At 47.6% G+C, this 24,089-nt stretch overlaps 1 protein-coding gene across 1 annotated transcript in view; it reads right to left on the bottom strand.

The window, feature by feature from the left end:
- ABL2 (ABL proto-oncogene 2, non-receptor tyrosine kinase) overlaps positions 1 to 17,492 on the bottom strand; it is a 39,832-nt gene extending 22,340 nt beyond the window's left edge. Inside the window, exon 1 of the mRNA XM_066597460.1 lies at positions 17,060 to 17,492. Within this exon, the coding sequence (XP_066453557.1) occupies positions 17,060 to 17,249 (190 nt within the window). The 5' untranslated portion in view covers positions 17,250 to 17,492. The remainder of the gene's footprint in view (positions 1 to 17,059) is intronic.
- Positions 17,493 to 24,089: the final 6,597 nt, after the last annotated feature.

Below are 24,089 nucleotides of genomic sequence, written 5' to 3'. Positions count from 1 at the left end.
GTTTATTCAAACCTCTTGGTCGGAAGGACTCGCCAGATATTTGCAGGATGAATGGAGGGAAATACCAGCTGAAGTGTTTGCTTCTCCTTAAGGTTGCATTTACATGAGCAATATGGGTCAGAGACAGTGATATTTTACTTGCAAACCCCCAATTTTTATGCGAGTGCGATAAATCAATCAAAATCACCTGGCGCTCGCATCGCTGCGTAGTTATTGCGTGGGAAAAGAATCCATTCTCATTCGCAATGCACACAACATAGTCCGCTCTGTGTGGACGTATCCCTGAGGGCTCCTGCAAACTGGCGACCGCAATATCGCTGCGTTTTTTTAACGCGAATGTCAGTGGGACTTCCTAATGTTAAAACAAAATTGCAAAAGCACCAACTTGTGATGCGCTTTTAACATTAGAAAGTCCCATTGATCGGTGTGTTAAAAAACCATAAGTGTGCGGGAGCCCCAAAAGGTGCGTTCACCAGGCGGAATCCACCGCAGAACTTTCCGAGTGAAACCTGCCTGTAACATCCCAGCAGACATCGGCGGCTCTTCCGCCGCGGTTTTTGCAGCGAATCCACCCGGATTTAATCCTGCCGATTGGCGAAATCCGCATGCAGAATTTCCAATGCGTTTTCATGTGAATCTGCAATAAAAAGTGATATTGACAATGCTATACCTGCTAGTGGATCCATTACAAAAACTGCGGCGTTCGGTCGCGGCTCTCCAGGGGGATCCCACAGCGGAAACTGCAGTGTGAACAAACCCCAAGTGTATACAGAGACGTGGGGAGGCATTCTGACTGCGGCCCTCCAAACTGCACCAACTATCGGGCCCTTGTCCTCTATAGGGGCGCACGGAGCATTCGGGGAACACAGTATTTCCAGGTCTTCCCAGAACAGTCGGTCAGGGAGTAACTTTGATTCTTACTAGCGCTGACATGTGATAACGGGCAGGGATGTGACGGGCGCTCAGGCTGCGCATACAGGGGTTACAATGATAAAAAATATCATTAAATATATCATTAAAAGAAAAAAAAACGGCATTTGTGATTCAGAACGAATCGATTTCTGCCATCCGTGCCCCGATTGTCCCTTCTCTGGCCCCAGTATAATCGTGACGTTCCCACATTCCTTATTGTAGCACACTTGAGCGCTGATGAACAATGTAAGACGAATGTGAAGTAATGCCATGTATGCGCGGCGGCGGAGGGCTGCGCCCGCTCTCTACCGGCAGTGATTACGTTGTCAGACGCACACAATGACTCCGGCTCCAGCGCCGCATGGAATGTGTGAACCGAAAACACACCCCGGACTGGAGAGTGGCCAACGCCAGCTTACTAGTAACCATGACAATGACAGATATTCAACATGGCATGAGCTGGTGGAGAGGGGAAAAAAACCCACAATGATCGTTACCATCCCGATCCCGCAGAGGGGCATGGTGCCCAACGCACTCCTAAATTACAGCTTCAGACCGGCTTCACACGGGCACAAGCACAATTGTGCATGGTTTAAAATTTTTTTGTGCCATGCATGAAGTTTTTTTCCGCACACGTATCGGCGCATTTTACTGTACATTTTGCGCACGAAGGCGGCGGTCCTTTGCGTGCAGCAGATGAACACGGCCCAATTAAATTGACTCTTTAGCCTAACGAGTTCCAGATGTGTTTTATCTCTGTCCTGCAGCGAGGAGTGACGGGGGGCTTGGCACCCTGCGGTAGCGATCAGTGGGACCCCCAGTGATCACACGTATCCCCTATTCCATGGAGAGGCAATGCATGTCCATTGTGGGACATCCCGACACGTATCCGCATGGTCCAGGATTTGTAGAGAGGTCTGCATCGTGAACAGGTGAAGCGGACATCATACACACCGGCGGCTGTTGCAGCGACTTCCCGCCGCAGTCTAATGGCGAGTACGTGTGTACTAAAACCCTAAAAGGTGAGTTAAACGGGTATTCCAATCTTCATAACGTGATAGCATATCCTAACAACATGCCATCTCCTTATCAGTTGGGGTCTGACCCCCCAAAAATAATAGGGGGGTTGAGACGCTTAGTGCTGTGGCCCCTTCAGCGGTGCAGGGGATGCAGCAGTGAACCAGTACCGCAGCCCCGTCATACTGGGGTCAAGAGGCTGGACCTACCCTGATCACCTCCTACAGTATCCCATCATTATAGCATATGAGAATAACCCTTTAGGGCTCATGTCCACGGGCAAAATATGATTTAGGATCCGCAGCGGATCTCCCGCGTGCGGATCCGCATCCCATAGGGATGCATTGACCACCCGCGGGTAGATAAATACCCGCGGATCGTCAATAAAAGGGATTTTAAAAAAAATGGAGCATGGAAAAATCCGGACCATGCTCCATTTTCGTGCGGGTCTCCCGCGGGGACGGCTCCCGCGGGCTTCTATTGAAGCCTATGGAAGCCGTCCGGATCCGCGGGAGACCTAAAATAGGAATTTAAAGTATTTACCATCCGGCGCGGGCGGGGAAGGTCAGCTGTTCCTCACGGCCGCATCTTCCTTGCTTCGGCTCGGCGGATGTGCCCGGCGCATGCGCGCGGCACGTGGACGACGTGCCGGCGACGTGCCGCCGACGTCAGGAATTCATCCGCCGGCCGAAAATGAAGATCCGGCCGTGAGGAACAGCTGATGTTCTCCGCCCGCGCCGGATGGTAAATACTTTTAAATTCTTATTTTCGGCGCTCATGTCCGCGGGGCAGGAGGGACCCGCTGCAGATTCTACATGTAGAATCTGCAGCGGATCTGATTTTCCCCGTGGACATGAGGCCTTAGGGCTCATGTCCACGGGCAAAATGTTATTTAAAATCCGCAGCGGATCTCCCGCGCGCGGATCCGCATCCCATAGGGATGCATTGACCACCCGCGGGTAGATAAATACCCGCGGATCGTCAATAAAAGGCATTTAAAAAAAAATGGAGCATGGAAAAATCTGGACCATGCTCCATTTTCATGCGGGTCTCCCGCGGGGACGGCTCCCGCGGGCTTCTATTGAAGCCTATGGAAGCCGTCCGGATCCGCGGGACACAAAAATCATATTTTACTCACCCGCTCCGGTTCTTCTCGTCTCCGCGGCGCCATCTTCTCTCAGCCGCGGCCGGATCATTTTGCTTCGGCCCGGCGCATGCGCGGGGCACGTCACCGACGTCATCGTGCACATCCGCCGAGCCGAAGAATGAAGATCCGGCCGCGACGAGAGAAGATGACGCCGCCGCGAAGAGAAGAAACGGAGCGGATCGGAGGTAAGTTTATTCTCATTTATTTGCATTTTCAGCGCTCATGTCCGCGGGGCAGGAGGGACCCGCTGCAGATTCTACATGTAGAATCTGCAGCGGATCTGATTTTCCCCGTGGACATGAGGCCCGTTCACACACAGCGGATTTTGGTGCAGATCCACAAAAAATTTGCATCAAATCCGCACTATTTTGTGTGGATTTTGACACAGATCCGCAGCAAATTTCACCTTTTCAATTGCTGCAGATCTTTGTCAAGATTGGCCCCCAGTGTGTAGAATTTGGGGTGGATTAAAGAGCTTTTCCGGTTACTGAATAACCCCTTTCCACAAGATATCAGGTGATCGCCGTCCGTTCGCCTTGCATCGCGCTCACATCCTGATGCCAGGATTTTCAGTACCCGATGCTGCAGCCTCTCACTTCTAGTAGTGACACGCATGCGCAACCGATACTGCATTCATTACTCCGGACCCCCATTCTTGGATTCAATAGGGGTCCCACTGGTCGGATAACCCATCGCTAAGCTGGTTACCCCCTATCCTGCGGGTCAAGGATACCCCTTTGAAGGGCAGTGTCTATGTAACATCCTACGCTGGGACCTCCACTGACCAAACACTGACTGAAATCTGATGAGAAACCCCGTATTTTGCCGGAGCGCCCCCTTACATGCAGAAGGCCGAGGATCAGCATGTAACAAGTCACGCACATTAGAAGCGTTCTTTAGTGATGACGCTACTTGCCAATTATGTATTTCCATCCCACATAAAGTGAAGATATTTTGTGTAATGTAACTATAAGCCTGACCGCACGCAAAACCAAAAATAAAAAAAACGTTCATCTGGAGACGCCGCAGCCTTGTAATTAGCGAACGGTCTCACAATTACTCTCCGTTTGATGTCTTCCCGCGTACAGATAGCGCCCCCAGCATGAGGCAGATTACAGAAAGGCGCTCCTTACAAGACCAGTCTCGCTACAAGGGGGCTGACTACAATGGACGACATCCCGCCTGCTCAATATGGTCTCCGGACTGTAAAACTACAACTCCCAGCAGGCCTTGACAGCAGCGCATGGCATGCTGGGAGTTGTAGTTTCATTGCAGCTGGTTGATGGCAACTGTACAAGAGGAGTCACTACTTTAGTGATCTACTGTATTGGCATTTGGAAAGGATATCGGCAATCCGATCCATTAACCCCTTAGTGACGAGCCTATCTTTTGCTTCTCATGGCACTACTGTGGGGTATATATATTGTCAGAACCCATCAGAAATTCCTCCATTGTTCCCGAGTTTTGTTTTTACGGCGTTTCCCATTCGGTAACAATAGCGTGATGACTTTCTTATTTGATCTGCACGATTACAGCGATGCCGGGTTTATGTGGATTTCTTTACTTTTTGCTACTTTTGCACAATGAAGAAACATTTTTAATGAAAAACAACTGTATCTGCATTCAAATCCCCATAACTGTTATTTTTGGTCTTGTTGTTTGTTTTTTACGGGGGGAGTTGTATTTTTTATTGCTACCGTTTTGAGGTACGTGTGAATTTTTGATTGCTTTTTGTTGTGTCATTTGGAAGGTGGACGAAAGGAAAATAGTGATTCTAGCGGTCGTTTAAAATTATTTCCATGGTGTTCACCATGGGCAATAGCCAACAAAACATTTTTGTAGTCTGGGTCGTTACGAAAGCAGCGATACCCATTATGTGCCGCTTGTTAAAAAAGTTTTTTTTTATATTTTTCATCTATTGAAAAAGGAATTTTGTGGGGAAAAAAATGCATTTTTTTTATTTTTAAACGATCTTAAATCAAACTTCATTTCACTTGTTTTATGCTATTCTTTAGCCCCAGGAAGACTTGTAGTTGTAATAGTTCAATCACTAGAATAATACACCGCACTACTTATGTACTGCATTCTACTAAACCCATGACAGCAGCCTATTATACTCTGTTGGAGGTGGGGCCTAATAAGCAGAGTTAAGGCCCATTTAGACACAATGATTATCGATCAAAAGAGGTCTTTATAGCGCTAATCGTTTCATTTACATAGCAAGATGAGCGCTCAAACGTTGAGCAATCACCTTGCGCTCTGAGCGGAGGATGCAGAGAACAAGCGGGGGAGTGGGGGGTGTGAGCGCTTGTTCTCTGCATCCCGCTGTTCCTCGCTGGGAGCACCCGGCTGTTATACATCTGGGTGCTCGGAGCGGAGGATGCAGAAGACAAGCGGGGTGGCCCTTCTTGTCTTCTGCATCAAGCTGTTTTCTGCACGGAGCGCCCGGCTATTATACAGCCAAGCGCTCCTTGCGGGGTATGGAGGACAGAGCTGGGCCGCTCCGTTCTTCATACCCAGCCTGTCATAAAGGAACAGGATACAGCTGAAACAATAGTATCAGCTGTATCCCACTGTGAATCCTTGATAACTGATCGTTTATCTTTCACCATGCTGAAAGACAACGGATGAGCGACGGCTTAACAAAAACTACACGAGGTCAGTGCAGTTAGGCACAACGATGATCGCTCAAAAGACGGCTTTGAGCGATTTCTGAGCGATAATCGTGTCTAAATCAGCCTTTACATGGCAGCTTTTTCTAGACTACCAGCTGCCATGAGAACTTATTGTTACCTTGCAATCACACTGCGGGATGCTGATGGGTGACAGAAGCGACCCCTTCTCCCAGTCATCTGCTTACGTGCTGCAGTTGCTATTGATCGTGGCATGTAAGGGGTTAAACTGCCAGGATCTGAGGTTTCTCCATATCTGGCAGTTAGAGCAGGAGCCCGGCAGTCAGCAGTCGGCTAAGCCATTGCCTTAAACAGATGCATGTGCAGGTTAAAAGCCCATTAGTGAGGTCAGTTAAAAGGCGTATTGGCCGTCACTAAGGGGTTAAACATATTTCACTCTCTAAACGTTAGAAAACATCATCTTCTATAAACCTAAAGAATACGATTTCCTTTCAGTAGGAAAACAAAGATGCAGAATTGGCAGAAAAAGAAGCCTAAAAGGCGTCTTGTCCCGGCGGATATGTATAGTGTACATTGGGGATCATTACTCAAGACGTCGTAAACAAGCGAAAGAATAAGAGGAAATCGTCCCCCGGACAGCAGGAAGATCCTAAATACTCGGAAGGACTTAAATGCATTGCAAGCGGACCATTTCCTAGGGCCTCCTCGCATTGTAGGAAGCAGGCAGACACGGCTGATGACTGCCGCAGAGCAGGCGGAGGGATGACAGGTCCCAGCTGGGCTGCAGAGGATTCCAGCACGGGCTTATGTAAGGAGGCACACAATGAATACGGAATTAGGTCACAGCGACGGGTACCGCAACTACTCCTACGCTCCCCTCTCCTCCGGGTACATCCACTCAGGACGGAGCGTCCATAGCAGGTGCGCAGCGCAAAATCCGCATGATTTGGTGCGGAATTCACCCAGAAATCCGGTGCTATAAAATGATGTATTTAAATTCCGTGCGTGTGTGAACTGGCCCTGCGTGCGCAAATGTTACAGTAATATGCGCTATAGGCTGATTACATAGCTGTTCAAACATCGGTCATGGGCGAAGACGCTGCGCTGCCTCCTCGCCTGAAGGCGCCCTTATAGTAGCCTCACATCGGGAAGTTCTGCTATGTGGATAGTCCCAAGTAGAGCTGCCGTCTGATGGTTTGGAAAGTCAATCGAGTGCCTTTAGCAACACTTCCACGGTGCGATCTGCAATACCGTAAGTGCCGGAACAATTAGTGCAAGCATTCGGACGCATATAATTCCACGATCAGCGGTGGCACATTCCGGTTTACACAGAGCAGTGTCACTAATGAGATGATTTCTGGTACCATACAGATGACGAGTGTATGCCCGTTTGTCCCCCAGCACCGCTACTCTTGCGCGAGGGGTGGCAGTGACTGGTATTGCAGTTTAGCCCCATTTAAAGTTAGGCGCTTCTGGGAATTGTCTAGACCTGAACACAGTATTGCACCCTGCAGGAATGTGTTGAGACACATTACGCCAAAATAATAGAGGGAGGGGGTGTCTGATTCCATCATTGACACTTAAAGAGGAGGTTTCCAGTTTTTAATTGATGACCGATCCACAGGTCATCAATTTTAAGAGCTGGAAAAACCCCTTCAGGATAGGTCATCAATTGCTGAACGGCAGGGGTCTACCACCCAGGTCAATGGCTGGGCCGGTAGGAAGCAGACAGACATGCATTGTGCAGTGGCCAGGCAAGGTACTGCAGGCGCCGCTCCCACAGAAGTGAATGAGAGCTGCGCTTTGCTGAATTCCAATAACGTTACGCTTAGGGCTCCTGCTCACAGACGGATATTTGCTGTAGAATCTGCGGCGGGCGTCCGCAACACATAGCGCCCAGAGCATGCTATGGGAAATCGGCTCTTCCTTCACACTTGCAGAGACCAATTGCGCAAGTGGAGGAAAAAAAAAAAAAGAATCACAGTCTGCTCCATTTTTTTAGCAGATTCTGTGTGGACAGCTTCCATTGAAGTCAATGGAAGCAGTCTGATCCGCGACCCTCCTGCAATGACATTGCAGAAAGGTTGCGGATTCTGTGTTATCGCTGGGCAACGACATGGGAAAAACAGTAGTTTCAGGATAAAAAAAATCTGTATTGTGTATGTCAGACGGCGAGCCGTGCGGACCATCCGCGGTAAAGGAGAAAATGAAACTAACCCAGGTGAGTGCGGGTGCCGCGGCTGGCAGAGGCGGATTCCGCTCGTCGAACCCGGCTCTGCAGTGTGCAGGGGCTGTGGGTACTTTTACATGGGCTGATAATCGCCACAGTAAACGCCGTTAAAGGCAACTGTTACCCCATGTAAAGACAGGGCAAGTCACTTGTCGGAACTGCTTCAACTCACCTCTGCCTGTTCACAGTGTGCGACCGTCGCTCCTATGTGGGAGCCATAACTGTTCGGACAGCGTTCGTCAGTCATCCCGTGCAGAAGTGCCCTTACAAGACAGTAATCTATATTAAAAGGGGTTTATGATATCAAAGTGTTGAATTGAAAATTTTTGCTAAAGTGTTCAAATATATATATTTGCAATTCAGTGTCAACCGCTACTATGCAGACTTGTGTCACCATGGTAACAGACTACAAACCAACTCTGCAGTCTGATCCTGCAGTCACACTCTCTTCCATCTGCTCAGTGCTCACGTTTTTCTGTTTGATTTCCGTTTTTTTTAAACCCCACTGCAACCAACGGGGCGGTAAAATGGATCCGTTTTTTCCCCATTTCACTTCCATTTCCCATCCAAGTTCCTTCTAAAAACAAAACAAAGGAACCAAACTAAAAAACAGAAACACCCAATAAAATCTATGGGTGAAAAAAGCTGTGAAAATTTATTTGCATCCACGTTCGCAGGGTTTTCTTGAGCATCCTGTTTGTGGGATGTGAAAAAACTATCACTTCGGCCTCCTTGCATTTAAAAAAATTTTTTTTTGCGCGCATCAAAAAAAAGATGACACACGGATGTAAAAAACAAACAAAAAACCCCACATATAAACAGCAAAAAGGCACATAGACAAGTGGTGAATAAAGTGCGTTTCTCAAGCACCACAATTTCATAGGCCCGTGTGAACTAGAGAGGAAGAAGTATCTGTAGAAAAAGGATTCCCGTCCGAAGGCGGCAGGTCAATCGCTTCCCTCCATCAACAGCACGCCAATACTATAACCGCACGTCTCCAGCTTCATCGGTATAATGGACGCTGCATTACCAAGTACAGGATAACCGCGACCTGGGAGCCCTCGTTATTCTGCGCAGCGAACCCCCGGGCTAATTACAGTAATATTACATGTAGGGGATTAGAGAGGTGACGGATCACAGGACTAGGCCTCCTGAATACAGGCTGGGGGTCAGCAACGAAACACTGCAACCGCGCGCTCACATTCAGGTCAATGCGCTTGTAAGCGGCAGCGACCCACAGGTTGCAAAAAAAAAAGACTCCTGCTGCAGCCACCCACAGCACCAAGTCAGGTAAAGGCCCATTTAGACAACGATTATCGCTCAAAAGATGTCACTCAAGCGACTTTTGGGTGATCATCGTTGTGTCATTTACAGCGCAAGATGATCGCTTAAGATGAGTGATCACCTTGCGCTGCAACCAGCTGTTCCCCGCTCCGAGCACCCGGCTGCCAAACAGCCGAGCGCTCGGAGCGGAGGATGCAGAGGACATGTGGGGTGTCCCCGCTTGCCTTCTGCATCCAGCGATTTCTGCATGGAGCGCCCAGCTGTTATACAGCTGAGCGCTCTGAGCAGAGGATGCAGAAGACAAGCTGGGTGTTCCCGCTTGTCTTCTGCATTCAGCTGTCCTCTGCTCGGAGCGCCTAGCTGTTATACAGCCGAGCCCTCCGTACCGGGTATGGAGAACACAGCTGGACTGCTCTGTTCTTCATACCGAGCCTGTCATCAGGGAGCGGGATACAGCTGAAACAATAGTATCAGCTGTATCCTGCTGTGAATCCCTAATAAGACTCATCGTTGTCTTTCAGCGCGAAAACCGCAACGATTATCGCTCAAAAGCCGTCTTTTGAGCGAATATCGTTGTCTCTAAATGGGCCTTAACACGGCCGAGCTCCGGGGGTTTTAGATTTCTTTCGGTTTAACCGCTTTATAACAGAAATCAGGATCCAAGGGAGGAATTGCTGGGATATATTTTTTTCCTTCTTTTGCCCATTTTCCATGTTTAATGCTCCATGTAAGATGACACAATGTGGATTTTTCCTGTCCGGTTCCGGCATGCTCGGTGAGATAAGTGGCGCCCCAAGTGTCTGGTAGTCGCTTGTTTCATTGAAACAGAACAAACATATATGGCCCCCGTATGCGCTTCTCGTTTGCCCGACGAAAGGAGGCGGTGACGTCATCTGCAGCTCGTTCTCGCTCCGGCGGCCCGTTTAGACCGCACAATTCAGAACTGTACAACTCTCCTTCAGTACTTTACATTCCAATGGGAAACATTGAACGGTCAGTGTTTAACCCCTTAATGCCAGAGGACGTAAACATGCATCGTGAGGATGGCGCACGCTACCTCTGTTAAGTCATCGGACCCCAGCGATGTAATCGCGGAGGGCTGATGGGTAGCCATGCCTAAGGTTACTATTATAAGCGATAAGGCATTGCAATACAGAAGTCCTGCAATGATTATAGCTGTTATGGTGCAAGCGATATAAAAAGTACTTAAAAAACAGAACAAAACCCCCCTTTTTTGCACATTTTCCCCTATTTGTAAAATGTTTGAAGGGTATCTTTTAGATGATATCCTGGAGGACCTCAAGGAAAATAGTCTTATAACTCCATATCAGCACGGGTTTATGGGGGATCACTCCTACCAAACCAAACTGATCAGCTTCTACGAGGAGGTAAGTTCTAGACTGGACTGGGGAGTCACAGGATCTTGTGTATCTGGACTTTTACAAGACGTTTGATACTGAGCGGCATAGAAGGTTGGTATATAAAATAAGATGCTTGGTCTGGGTGAGAATGTGTGTAAGTGGGTGAGTAACTGGTCAGTGATAGAATGCAGAGGGCGGTTATTAATGGTACATACTCTGATTGGGTCACCGTTACTAGTGGGGTACCACAGTGGGGCAGTATTGGAGGGGTTATTAGTGGTGTACCACAGGGGGCAGTATTGGAGGGGTTATTAGTGGGGTACCACAGGGGGCAGTATTGGAGGGGTTATTAGTGGTGTACCACAGGGGGCAGTATTGGAGGGGTTATTAGTGGTGTACCACAGGGGGCAGTATTGGAGGGGTTATTAGTGGGGTACCACAGGGGGCAGTATAGGAGGGGTTATTAGTGGGGTACCACAGGGGGCAGTATTGGAGGGGTTATTAGTGGGGTACCACAGGGGGCAGTATAGGAGGGGTTATTAGTGGTGTACCACAGGGGGCAGTATTCGAGGGGTTATTAGTGGTGTACCACAGGGGGCAGTATTGGGCACTATTCTTAATGACCTGGTAGAGGGATTGTACAGTAAACTAGCAATATTTGCAGATGATACAAAACTATGTAAAGAAATTAACACGAGAGGACAGAATACAGTTGCAAATGGATCTGGAGAAGTTGGAGGTTTGGGTCCTCACGAGGCCTAAGAGCAATGAAGCCAATGCAATTACTGCTGAGAATTTTGTGTTGTTTTGTATTGAGGTCTATGGAATTACAATTAAACTGACTTCTAGAGCCTACAATGACATATCGCCCCCCTCGTTATGGCAGCGTTTATTTTTAGGGTGGAAATTTGGAACATTTTTGCCTCTCACTTGTACCGATTCTGAATACTTTGCATGGACGGGACGCCCCCACCTCAAGAACAAATTGAGGAAAATGTATAACTATAATATATATATATATATATATATATATATATACACACACACACACACACACACACACACATACACTACCGTTCAAAAGTTTGGGGTCACCCAAACAATTTTGTGTTTTCCATGAAAAGTCACACTTATTCTCCACCATGCGTTGTGAAATGAATAGAAAATAGAGTCAAGACATTGACAAGGTTAGAAATAATGATTTGTATTTGAAATAACATTGTTTTCACATCAAACTTTGCTTTCGTCAAAGAATCCTCCTTTTGCAGCAATTACAGCACTGCACACCTTTGACATTCTAGCTGTTAATTTGTTGAGGTAAGCTTGTGAAATTGCACCCCACGCTTCTAGAAGCATCTCCCACAAGTTGGATTGGTTGGATGGGCACTTCTGGCGTACCATACGGTCAAGCTGCTCCCACAACAGCTCAATGGGGTTCAGATCTGGTGACTGCGCTGGCCACTCCATTACCGATAGAATACCAGCTGCCTGCTTCTGCTGTAAATAGTTCTTGCACAATTTGGAGGTGTGTTTAGGGTCATTGTCCTGTTGTAGGATGAAATTGGTTCCAATCAAGCGCTGTCCACTGGGTATGGCATGGCGTTGCAAAATGGAGTGATAGCCTTCCTTATTCAGAATCCCTTTTACCCTGTACAAATCTCCCACCTTACCAGCACCAAAGCAACCCCAGACCATCACATTACCTCCACCATGCTTAACAGATGGCGTCAGGCATTCTTCCAGCATCTTTTCATTTGTTCTGCGTCTCACAAACGTTCTTCTTTGTGATCCAAACACCTCAAACTTGGATTCATCCGTCCACAACACTTTTTTCCAGTCTTCCTCTGTCCAATGTCTGTGTTCTTTTGCCCATCTGAATCTTTTTCTTTTATTGGCCAGTCTCAGATATGGCTTTTTCTTTGCCACTCTGCCCTGAAGCCCAAAATCCCGCAGCCGCCTCTTCACTGTAGATGTTGACACTGGTGTTTTGCGGGTACTATTTAATGAAGATGCCAGTTGGGTACCTGTGAGGCGTCTGTTTCTCAAACTAGAGACTCTAATGTGCTTATCTTCTTGCTTAGTTGTGCAACGCAGCCTCCCACTTCTTTTTCTACTCTGGTTAGAGCCTGTTTGTGCTGTCCTCTGAAGGGAGTAGTACACACCGTTGTAGGAAATCTTCAATTTCTTAGCAATTTCTCGCATGGAATAGCCTTCATTTCTAAGAACAAGAATAGACTGTCGAGTTTCAGATGAAAGTTCTCTTTTTCTGGCCATTTTGAGCGTTTAATTGACCCCACAAATGTGATGCTCCAGAAACTCAATCTGCTCACAGGAAGGTCAGATTTGTAGCTTCTGTAACGAGCTAGACTGTTTTCAGATGTGTGAACATGATTGCACAAGGGTTTTCTAATCATCAATTAGCCTTCTGAGCCAATGAGCAAACACATTGTACCATTAGAACACTGGAGTGATAGTTGCTGGAAATGGGCCTCTATTCACCTTTGTAGATATTGCACAAAAAACCAGGCATTTGCAGCTAGAATAGTCATTTACCACATTAGCAATGCATAGAGTGCATTTGTTTAAAGTTAGGACTAGTTTAAAGTTATCTTCATTGAAAAGTACAGTGCTTTTCCTTCAAAAATAAGGACATTTCAATGTGACCCCAAACTTTTGAACGGTAGTGTATATACACACACATACATACATATATATCCTACTCCTTCAGTGGGGCCATAAATCTACCATAACACAATGGGAGCAGATAACCTCTTCACAAGGGCGGATAACACAGGAAGCGACTCCAGAAAAGCTCTATTACAAGTCACGTGCAGCAAGCCTCTTCCGGACTTATTTTACGATACGTCTTTATATGTCCCAATCTGGCCCCGATGGACGAGCAGTAGACATCGGCACCTCGCCTGTCCGTCCGTCCGTCCGTACAACCCGGATAACATACAAGCATATTGACAAAGCTGCACATACACGTGGGATTTAAAGGGACGTCTCATGGCCTTTATGAAACTAAAAGGACCCTTTACACGTAATGATTGCCGCACAAAATTCGTTCAAACTAACTAAAAAGTGTGATAATCGTTATGTCTAAATGCAGAAACATCGTACGCTTTTCCTTTACTTTTCATTTCTCACTCACTTTCAACCAGCATAAACGCCATCGCTGGTTCGCTGACTTCTCGCTGCGTCTAAACGCTCCTCGGCCCCCGCATCACATAGAATGAAGCGATGAGCAAGAAGTTAGCGATTCTCTGCGATGATCTGCCTGTCTAAATGCTCTGCACAAGAGAGAACTAGCGGTGACAACACCGGCAGAACACTCAGCCGACGTCACTCCGTGTAAATGGGGGACAAGCCACACAAGCGATTGCTGTGCGCCAGAATTCCACAACCTGCGCTTATAAGATACCGACGTTTATTCTGTAGCGGACGGGGTTTCTCACATGTGAAATTCAATTAAAATTTGCATCAGAAATCCATATGTATAAAGAGCTTATCCGGTTACCCATAGTAAACGGCACAGAGCATTACTTACCCCTCCGCCGTGATCCAGCGCTGCCGTCCCGCTGTGGTCCTGGTATGTCATTGGCTGCAGACTACGTTCTAGAACGCCAGGCATTATTTGCTCAGGGTGTCAGCGCCGATGCCAGGAAAACAAGCAGTGACACTGCAGCCTGTGATTGGCTGCAGCGGTCACCTGACACTCGATGACGGCAGCGGTCACAACAAATAGCAGGACCACAGCGGGACTGCAGCGCTGGATCCCAGGAGGAGTTAATAACGTTCTGTTTGTTATTTTACTACAATCGGCCTTATAGATGGGTTGTTGTCCGGTATCCAGACAACCCCTTTAAGCGCATATTTCTGACAAGGATCCGAATCCCAGCTGGTGGGGATCAACACGCAGATTACCCTTATACACGTGTATGATCATTAGGAGGGGTGATAAAACACATCTGGCATTACTGGTCTCCCAGGCAAACATGCAAGTGCCACTAGTTATTTCCAGAACTGGACATATAGACGTCATAGAGGGGTTCCCCCGCTTGCTGCAAGTGACTCCCCCTTTGCACGACTCAGCCTGGTCTTACGTTACACCATCACCGTGCAGGATCAACGATGGGTTTCATTCATTGTACAGGTTGTTACAGACACTACTATAATAAATGTGTGTTTTGGGGTTTTTTAAGAGGAGAAAGTGGGCAAAAAAGGGGGTTTTCTTCTAATTTTTTTTTTTTACTATTTTTATTGTACTTACACACTTGTGATGCCCCCTGAAGGGGACTTGAACACACGATCATATGATCACTATAACAATACACCGCGGTATGCGTGTACTGCAATGTATTATCATTGTTGCTGGTGAGCATATGCAATGGCGTCTGATTGCCATGATAACCTATAGGCCCTCCGCGATGACGTCAGAGTGAGCGGGCTCCCTCTGTGAACCCTTTACACGTCACGACCAACACTGATGGCGGTAAGTAAGGTGTTAAGAGGAGGAATCTGTGTTCTCACCGATTCATGCTGGTGCAGCGGGAGGCCGGCTGCCAGTCATAGCCGGCTACCTCTGCAGATGGCACAAGCCCACCTTCTGAGCCTGAGCGACACACAGAACATAAGCTTACATCCCGTTGCCTTACGTACAAAGCAGGCAGACCGTAAGCTTACATCCCATGGCGTTTATGGGTTTAAGCGGCCGTCTGAAATCATTTTTCCTATAACAGCAAGAAATGTTATGAAATAAAAGTAAGCCCGCCTCCCGCTACGCTCTTTACATGGCAGCGCCGCCGCACAGACCGCAGCAGCCAATCACAGCACTCAGCAGTCTTGTGCGGAACACCGAGGTCAGAGATTGGCTAGAGCGGTGACATATGTACGCTGGCACATCACCGCCGCAGTCATGTAAACAAAGCCTGGCGGACGGGGGAAGCGAACTGGCGGGTATAGCATTACTTCTTTATTTAAATATTCTCTACCTTTAGGCTACATTAACACAAGCGCCAATATGGAGTCAGACACAGGGGCGATGCTGTGAGGTTAAAAAAAGAAAAGAAAAAAAATCGCTGCACGTCTTATTTTTTCGTGACCCTCGGAACGAATCAACTATAGTTTTCAATGGGACAGTCGAACACATCGCACGGCGTCTGATGCGCACGCGAGCGCGATGTGATGTATTTTATTGAAATCAACGGGAAACACTCGCCGATCGTCTGATGAAACAAGCGCCAGAGGATCGCAATTCCACAGAAGTGATGAGACGTTTCTGCATGGGCGCCCGCACCTCAATTAACACATGCGGATCTGATTTACAAATTTTGCGTGCAGAAAACAAATTGAAATACGCACCATTTTAGCGCGGATTCCGAGCGGACGGCTTCCGGTGAAGTTACTGGAAGCCGTTTGACATGCGGCCCGTCCACAATTGACAATTGATTCCGTGGGAAATGCAGAAGATTAAGAAAAAAAACCCTGTACTGCGCATGTCTGACGGCGGGCTGTGTGCGCCATCCGCAGTACAGAAAAAGAAAGATGTTAATGTTAACTGCGTACGCGCTGCGGGTCGGACAGCCGTCACTGACTACAATGGAGGCCGCGTACACGGACGCTGCAATTTTTCCTCCACTCACGGAATACAAAATTCGTATCCGCGAGTGTGAGCGAAAAAGCGATTTCGTTGTCTTTCGATGCCTGCGTCTTACTGCGGATCGGACCGCGGATTCCGCAATAGGAATCCACCCATGTGACATTGGCCTCCGACTGTTCGCAGACATGGCGGCGACATGTGCGGCCCACGGACTGTTAGAACTCAATGGTTTGCCGGCCCGTTGTCACCGCACGTCTGATTCCCACCCGGGTCACATGTTCCATTCGAACCTTCTGGCGCCGTTGACCTGGCAGAAAATCCCAGCAGCGCCGTTTCATTCGGTATAATGCCGGGCAGATTGACAGACGGGCGCCATTATAATAAATACGGTCTTGTCGGCAGCTTCGGCTTTTTGCTATTCAGCTCCGAGGATGGAGCGAGCAAAGGCAAAAAATAAAAAATCATCCACAGATGTGAACGGCGCCTAATCGGACGCGGCAACTATAGGGTTACTCCTGGCAGTTAACCCCTTACAGTACCGACGACCTATCCTCCAGGTCATCAGTAAGTGATCGGCACAGGTCCGCCATTCGCGACCCCTGGTGATCAGCTGACCAGATGTCTGACCCCGCTCCGCATTCAGGGGTGGAGCTAAGATCAGCTGATCGCTGGGGTCCCTGAATGGCGGATCTCGGCGCGTGGCCCCAATGGTTTAGTGCGCAGCGGAAAATTCCACAGCATCCAAAACCGAGATGAAATCGTAATCGATGCCAATCAGCACCGAGACCCGCAGGGTGAAAAATGGGCAATTTAATTGGCATTAATTAATGAGCAATCTGTATATTACATGTGATGCATCAGTGCAGCCATTACCGTGCTGGGCGAAGATGTTAAAGCCGGCCTCGGCGTTGCTCCTCCCGGCGGTCTCCCTCCGGCGGCCCCCGGCTCCGGTCCCCACCGCCCCGGGGTGACTCCCCAGCCTCGCTGCGGCGCTCCTGTTCGCTCGGTGCGGTGGCGGTCCACTAGGTGCCTCCCCTCCAACACGGCCTACTTGCTGGCCCATCCCCGGCCTCTCGTTAGCTGCTCTTCCGCCGCTGCAGCCGCCGGGATGGCCCGAGGTAAGCCGGTTACATCCCGTCCGCAGCCGGTGGGTTTAGTAACGTCCAGTCTCCGCGGACAGCGCCCTCTCTGGAGCCCCTCGGGCCGGTCCCGTGCAGCCTCCTCCGCAGTAACGTCCAGGCTGCGGCTTCTGGACCCCCCAATTCACGGCTGCTGGCTCCGCGCCTCCGCCGCAGCCCAGGCCGCCGCCATATTAACCAGCGAGAAGTGACGGCAGTGTCCCAGAGCGGCCCGGGACAGCAACAAGGAGAAGCAACAGCGCCATCTGTGGTGGGAGCCGCGCCGCAGTGACCAGCGCTGTAGCAGTGGAGGGATTCTCCCCGCAGTGTCCTCTGCAGTCCGCGGCTGTGCTGGCAGGAGCCGCGGGTTTGTGGGGCCGGATGGGACGATTATGGTTCAAAAAACCGTTCAAACGAGCGAAAGTGAACGATAAACGCGAGCCGGCGGCGAATGGGAACCTACGGTTTTCGTTCATTGTTTATTTTATGCATCGTTGCCTCGTCACTTATCGTTCGGATTAAACAGCGCTCGTTCATTCCTTCTCATTCACTTACAGCGAATGGGAAAGACTGAACGATTCACGAGCCAGCGGTGTATCTGCCGCACGAGAGCCGCGGGGTTAGCGGTGACGTCACTCGCTCGTTCAAACGAGAATCGTCTAAAAAGATGGAGACGAGATAAGATTTGCATCCCTATGTAAAAATGCAGATATTTCCGAAGAGCGTCATATAGGAGTCACACACTTTTTGGTGGCGTTTTTGCTCTCAAAAACGCAGGAAAAAGCAGGCCGTGAATTGCAAAAAACAGGAAAATCGCAGCAGCGAAAAATGCTGTAGGTCAGTCATAAAATAATGCATTTTTATAGTAGCTGGATTTTATCACATTTGGTGCTTTTTTTGCAGTCCATGGTATTTTTCTTGTCAAAGTCGCAGTCCGCTCCGGCATTTTCCCGTGGGCGTCCCTGTTTAAAGGGGAAAAAAACACAAACCCAAAAAAATCTGTGACCAAAAAAAATACCTGTAAAAAACACGGACATCATCATAAAAGCATCTTCTGCTACTAGCTTATATCCACAGCGCTGCCCTGGTGTCCCGGCATGTCCTGGCTCTTTTCCTTTCTTTTTGAATTCACACCTCAAGTTGTTCTGAGGTCTCTGCAGCCCTTGATGTCCTGGTTCTTTCCTGCAATACTTGTAATCAGACCTTGCCCTGTTCTGAGGTCACTGACACCTTGATGTTCTGGCTCCCCCCCCCCCCCATCTCTTTTTGAATTCGCACCTCAAGTTGTTCTGAGGTCTCTGCAGCCCTTGATGTCCTGGCTCTTTCCTGCAGTACTTGTAATCGGACCTTGTGCTGTTCTGAGGTCACTGATGACCTTGATGTCCTGGCTCTTTCCCCCATCTCTTTTTAAATTCGCACCTCAAGTTATTCTCAGGTCTCTGCAGCCCTTGATGTCCTGGCTCTTTCCTGCAGTACTTGTAATCAGACCTTGCGCTTTTCTGAGGTCTCTGCAGCCCTTGATGTCCTGGCTCTTTCCTGCAGTACTTGTAATCGGACCTTGCGCTGTTCTGAGGTCACTGACGCCCTTGATGTCCTGGCTCTTCCCCCCCATCTCTTTTTAAATTCGCACCTTATTCTCAGGTCTCTGCAGCCCTTGATGTCCTGGTTCTTTCCTGCAGTACTTGTAATCAGACCTTGCGCTTTTCTGAGGTCTTTGCAGCCCTTGATGTCCTGGCTCTTTCCTGCAGTACTTGTAATCGGACCTTGCGCTGTTCTGAGGTCACTGACGCCCTTGATGTCCTGGCTCTCCCCCCCCCCCCCATCTCTTTTTGAATTCACACCTCAAGTTGTTCTGAGGTCTCTGCAGCCCTTGATGTCCTGGCTCTTTCCTGCAATACTTTTGTCACAGACTGAAATCCTAGTTTTATTTCTTTTTTATATAAAACTCAACCTTTAATAAATAATATGCTTAAAAATCCTAGTCAGGAAAGAAGGCTTTAGTAAAAGAACTATTAATTACGTATGCAGATGATGCATTTCATTATTTACTGTATATCGCATGAGTCATCTTCACCAACTTTTTATTAAAGACACTCTGTTGTGAAGTGTTTATAGACTCTTTTGTGGATCTCTGGGTTAGTTCCACATCCGTTTCTGTGAGTAAGAGCGCACCCGATGAAGTTTATGCGCTCACTTATACTGGTTGCTAAATATACAGGAATTGAGTAAATAAAGTGTCTATGATCCTTTGAGAATTATTAAATTAATGAAATGAGACAAATGATCTTTTTTGGTTCTGTTCTCTATATATACAGTGCTCAACGCGTTTCCTCGCTCACGCGATTCATCAGGAGCAGTGTTAACGAACACATAGAGCCACAGGGTACAATCAGGATCTGCGACTCTCTATTTATAAGAGACTTAATCCCATAAGTTCTTTCGTCACCAATGGGATTACTTGTACGAACTACATAAGATCAGAAATTTGGTCAATGTAGGAGCCTATGAAGAACAAAGAAACAAAAATGTAAACACACTTACACTTCTATATATACAGAGATGCCTGCGCTAAAAGGCCAGAAAATAACCCGAAACCGACAACCTGCTGCAGGAAAACTCAACTGACCCCAAAAAACACACAAGTGATCTACAGCAGTGATCTACAGCAGAGGTGTCAAAGTCGTTGTCACCGAGGGCCACGTCAGCTGCCTTCAGAGGGCCAATTGTAATTGTAAGGCTGGGTTCACATGGGGCAGAATTGCAGAGGAATTTCCGTGGGGACCCTCTACACGGACATTCCGCTGAATTTACAGTAGCAGCAACGTGGACCACATTTTGAAAATCTCGTTCACATGCTGCGGAAATAACCCGCACAAACTTTGTTGCAGCGTGAAATTCATATCCGCGACATGTCAAGTGTATCACCGTCTGCGCTGCGGAACTCCATCTCTGTCAATGAGTGGGTGAAGTCCACACGGGAATTCGCTATGAAACCCGCTTCAAAACTCACACAAAACGGTGCGGATTTGGAGGCAGGCATTCTGTGGCTGATCTGACCAGGAAACTCTGCGGAGGACTTCAAACAAGTGCCAGGGTTACAGAGGAGACGCGCGGCGGAGCGGAGAGCGCCTGTTAAGTAATGTTTTTTTTTCATGCAGCTATGGCTTACTTTATGGATTGCCTACTGAAAAAGTTGCATCCCACTGCATGAAAACCGCAACTTCATGTGATGCGATGCAACACAAAGGAAGGGTCCATAGGGAAGAAAGGGCTACGAAACATCACAAATTGCAGGAAAATTCAGCAGCCCGCGATTTTTTTTCTCGCAATGTAACAGCCTACAAAACATGGCTAATGTGAAGGAACCTATAGGAACGCATACTTTTTGTAGCGCCGTTGTATCGCAAGAAAAGCACGCAATTTTGTCACCTGTGCGAAACCAGCCTAATCTAGAAGCCTTGGAGTATCCGTGCATTTCACAGGCACCTGTTTATTACAATGGATGCTGTGGAAGGGTCCTAACAGGCGAATGCAGAGGATCAATCACCGACACATAGTCACTGGGTAACCTGCTGGAAGGATGAGACCTTTAGGCCGCCTGCACACGAGAGGAAATTCCGCGACAGGATTTCCCGTGGAATTTCTGCCGTTGGAAGTCACTCACCCACCGCCAGCTCCAGTCTGCGCATGCGCCGGCTGCGCGGCGAGCCGGCAGGCGCGGGTGCGTACGCACTGGTCCCTGCAGGAGCTCAGGTCGGGTCCCGCGGCGAGAATCCTCGCCGCCGGATCCGACCCGCCCGTCTGCAGGCGGCCTTATAAAGTTATTCACTACTTAGGCCAGGCTGACACGAACTGGGCGGATTCCGCATGTGGATCTCTGCAGTGGAAGACCTGCGATCCATCGCAGAAAGTAATTTTGAATGGTCACAGAAGATTGCAGATGAGATTGTTTTTCTGTGTGGATGTACGCTTATGCACAGTGTATCGTCTATGCAGAAGAAAGATCTCTCTCCTCTTCAGCCGACATTCTGGCTTTTGTATCTATTTTCCTATCAAGTTGCGAATGTTTCCGCCACTCATATACAATGTTAATTACGTATGGGCTGCAGATCGCTCACATCCATAGACATCTCTTGAGACCATCCACGCGGAATCCTCGCTAAAGTTGAGCATTTTTCTTCTGCTCGCGGAATCCACAATTCCTATCCGCGCATCTAAGCGAACCAGTGAAAATTCATGCCTTTCAATGCCCGCATATTACCACGTATCATTTGCGTGGATGCCAATCGCAGAATCCACAATTCAAATCTGCCAAAGCTCAAAGCCCAACCTAAGAAATCCTGAGAAAAGGTAATCAGTATTTGATTGGGGAGATCGGAGGGATTTCAGCATCCCCATCGATCAACTGATTGAAGGGGTCATGGCGCTTGGCTGAGTGCTGCAGCCTCTTCTTTAGTCTGTGACACTACATTCATCAGTCACACGGCCGTTCTGCAATCCATATGGGATTGAGCTGCAATACCAGGCATAACAGCTACACAATGTGTGACACTATACCAAGTATACAAGGAAAAGACCATAGCCTCTTGAAACAGCTGATCGTGGCAGTCCCACACCCCCACCAATCTGATATTGATGATCTATCCTAATGATAGGTCATCAATATCTAAGTCCTGAAAAACCTCTTCAATAAAGCTGTTCCTGGTAAAAAAAACTACATATTTTACTTTCTGGGGGTAATAGTAGTATGATTATGATTCCCAAATGAAGCATTACTGCCAACTCTGACCAGAGCTGTGATGTTGGAGAATGCAGAAATGCTCTTATAGGTCTGCAGATATCCTCATTCCTTCCCCATCTCCTGCACATACTGTATACTAGAACAGGAGATGGGGAAGGAGTCATGACGTCATCCGCATAGGGCAGCGGCGTCCAGGACGCTCTGATACTACTGTCAGAGATGTGTTTGTGAAACATTGCTGTGTGACTGGAAGAGAGGAAGGACGGCAGGGACTGGCACTATTACTACTGAGGATCATAGAGGGCACTATTACTAATGTGGTGCATAAGGAGCACTATTACTACTGAGGGCCACAGGGGGCACTATTATTAAATGAGGCCAAAGAAAGGGTACTATTACTAAAAGGGGGCCACATAGGTGACACTTATTAAATAGGGCCAAAAAGGGGTCACTATTACTAAATGGAGCCACAGAGAGAGTGTTATTACAAAATAGGGCCACATAGCAGGCAATATTACTACTAAGAGCTACAGTTCTGAGTTTTGCTATGAGGCCCTATGAATTCTATGTATGCCCCTGTCTCTATCACCAATTTGCACAAAAATCCCAGATGAAACTGTACAACATGCTACGCTATGTCATCCAGAAGAATGCGGGACAGCTGTACATTGTAGCCAATGGGGTCCATACGGTTCCATCGTAAGATGAATCCAATCAGCCAGTGGATTCTGCATAACAGAGCAGGAAAACAAAAACCCTAACACTAGTGAGAAAGAAGCCATTACTATGGATGGACACAATGATGAATTTCTTCAAGGCAAAAGGGGTCCAATGTGTTACTAGTTGGGTGTCTATAATAAAGTAGTCATTCAATGCCTGTCAGTAAACAGTTGTTCTATCCATGCCATTTCACATTAGTGGCTGTGAGTCTAACAAGAGTCTGGGAAAACGGTTATTGATGCCTTGGAGAATTTGGGGAGGCAAGTTTCTGGTTCCAGTTTTTCATAACTGCGTAATTCTTCGAGACTTGGCTTGATTTAAGTGCTCTTTTGTGTTTCTGAGGGAAGCAAGCTCTCCTCTGAGTAACAGTTATGTCACTGGCGATTAAGTCACTTGTTAGGTATGAGCATGATTGTGTCACTATGTAAACATCTCAGCTCTTCCAATGTGTGTTATACCAGAGAAGGGCGAACTATGAAATTTGCAGTTGGAAAAGAATTTTTGAGAAAAGTTGTCTAATTCCTCATGGTGGTTGCTTTGCCTTTCTGGATCGACACTGTAAGATAACACAGTAGGTTGTATTACATGGACTTGTTCCTCTTTTAGACCTTGCTAATTTCTGGGTAATTGTGTAATTTGATAGTTCATTTTAATTCTGAGATTGGCTGATGAAGAGTACATGCTATTAGAAACTTGACACAACAGTCACAACAATAGTCACCCTGCTTGTACAATGAGTAATATTAAAGACATTCTTGACAGTTTTCTCAGACGCCTCTCCAACCAACACCCAAATCCCCCAAATTCCCTCACCCATACTTCACTAGGCAGTCTCAACCTAGAAAAATTCTAAACTTTACAAAAAAAGAACTTTGTGTTCCAATCAACCCAACATTTTGATGTCTCCCATTAATTTCCATAAAGATCATTTCCCCTCTAAGATATTTACCAAATCAATAATGGGTGCATGATATCTTCTTTTATTACATTGTCACCTAGATTTCCTAGATTTAGTTGTTATCCAAATGCCTGAGACTTCAATATGATGAATTTTCCTAATTATGCTACATTGTCACCGACAATTCTGAGCGTACCAGTGGCTGATCCCCACTTCATTATAACATGTTCCTCCCATGGACAAAGGTGCCTTTCGTTGTGTGAAAAAAACTTTTTTTCCTAATCTCATAAAATCCAGAGGCCTATATACTGACCACTGCCAGTAAGAGGTGGGGACCACCCACTTGACACATTCTCTGCGCCGGGAGCCGAATGAAGGAAGAGCCCAAGCAAGGAAATGGGAGCGAGTAAGAAGCACATCTTTGGA

The sequence above is a fragment of the Eleutherodactylus coqui genome, chromosome 3 (genome assembly GCF_035609145.1).
Source record: "Eleutherodactylus coqui strain aEleCoq1 chromosome 3, aEleCoq1.hap1, whole genome shotgun sequence".
NCBI lineage: Eukaryota > Metazoa > Chordata > Amphibia > Anura > Eleutherodactylidae > Eleutherodactylus > Eleutherodactylus coqui.
This window is presented reverse-complemented; position numbering and strand designations above follow the sequence as displayed.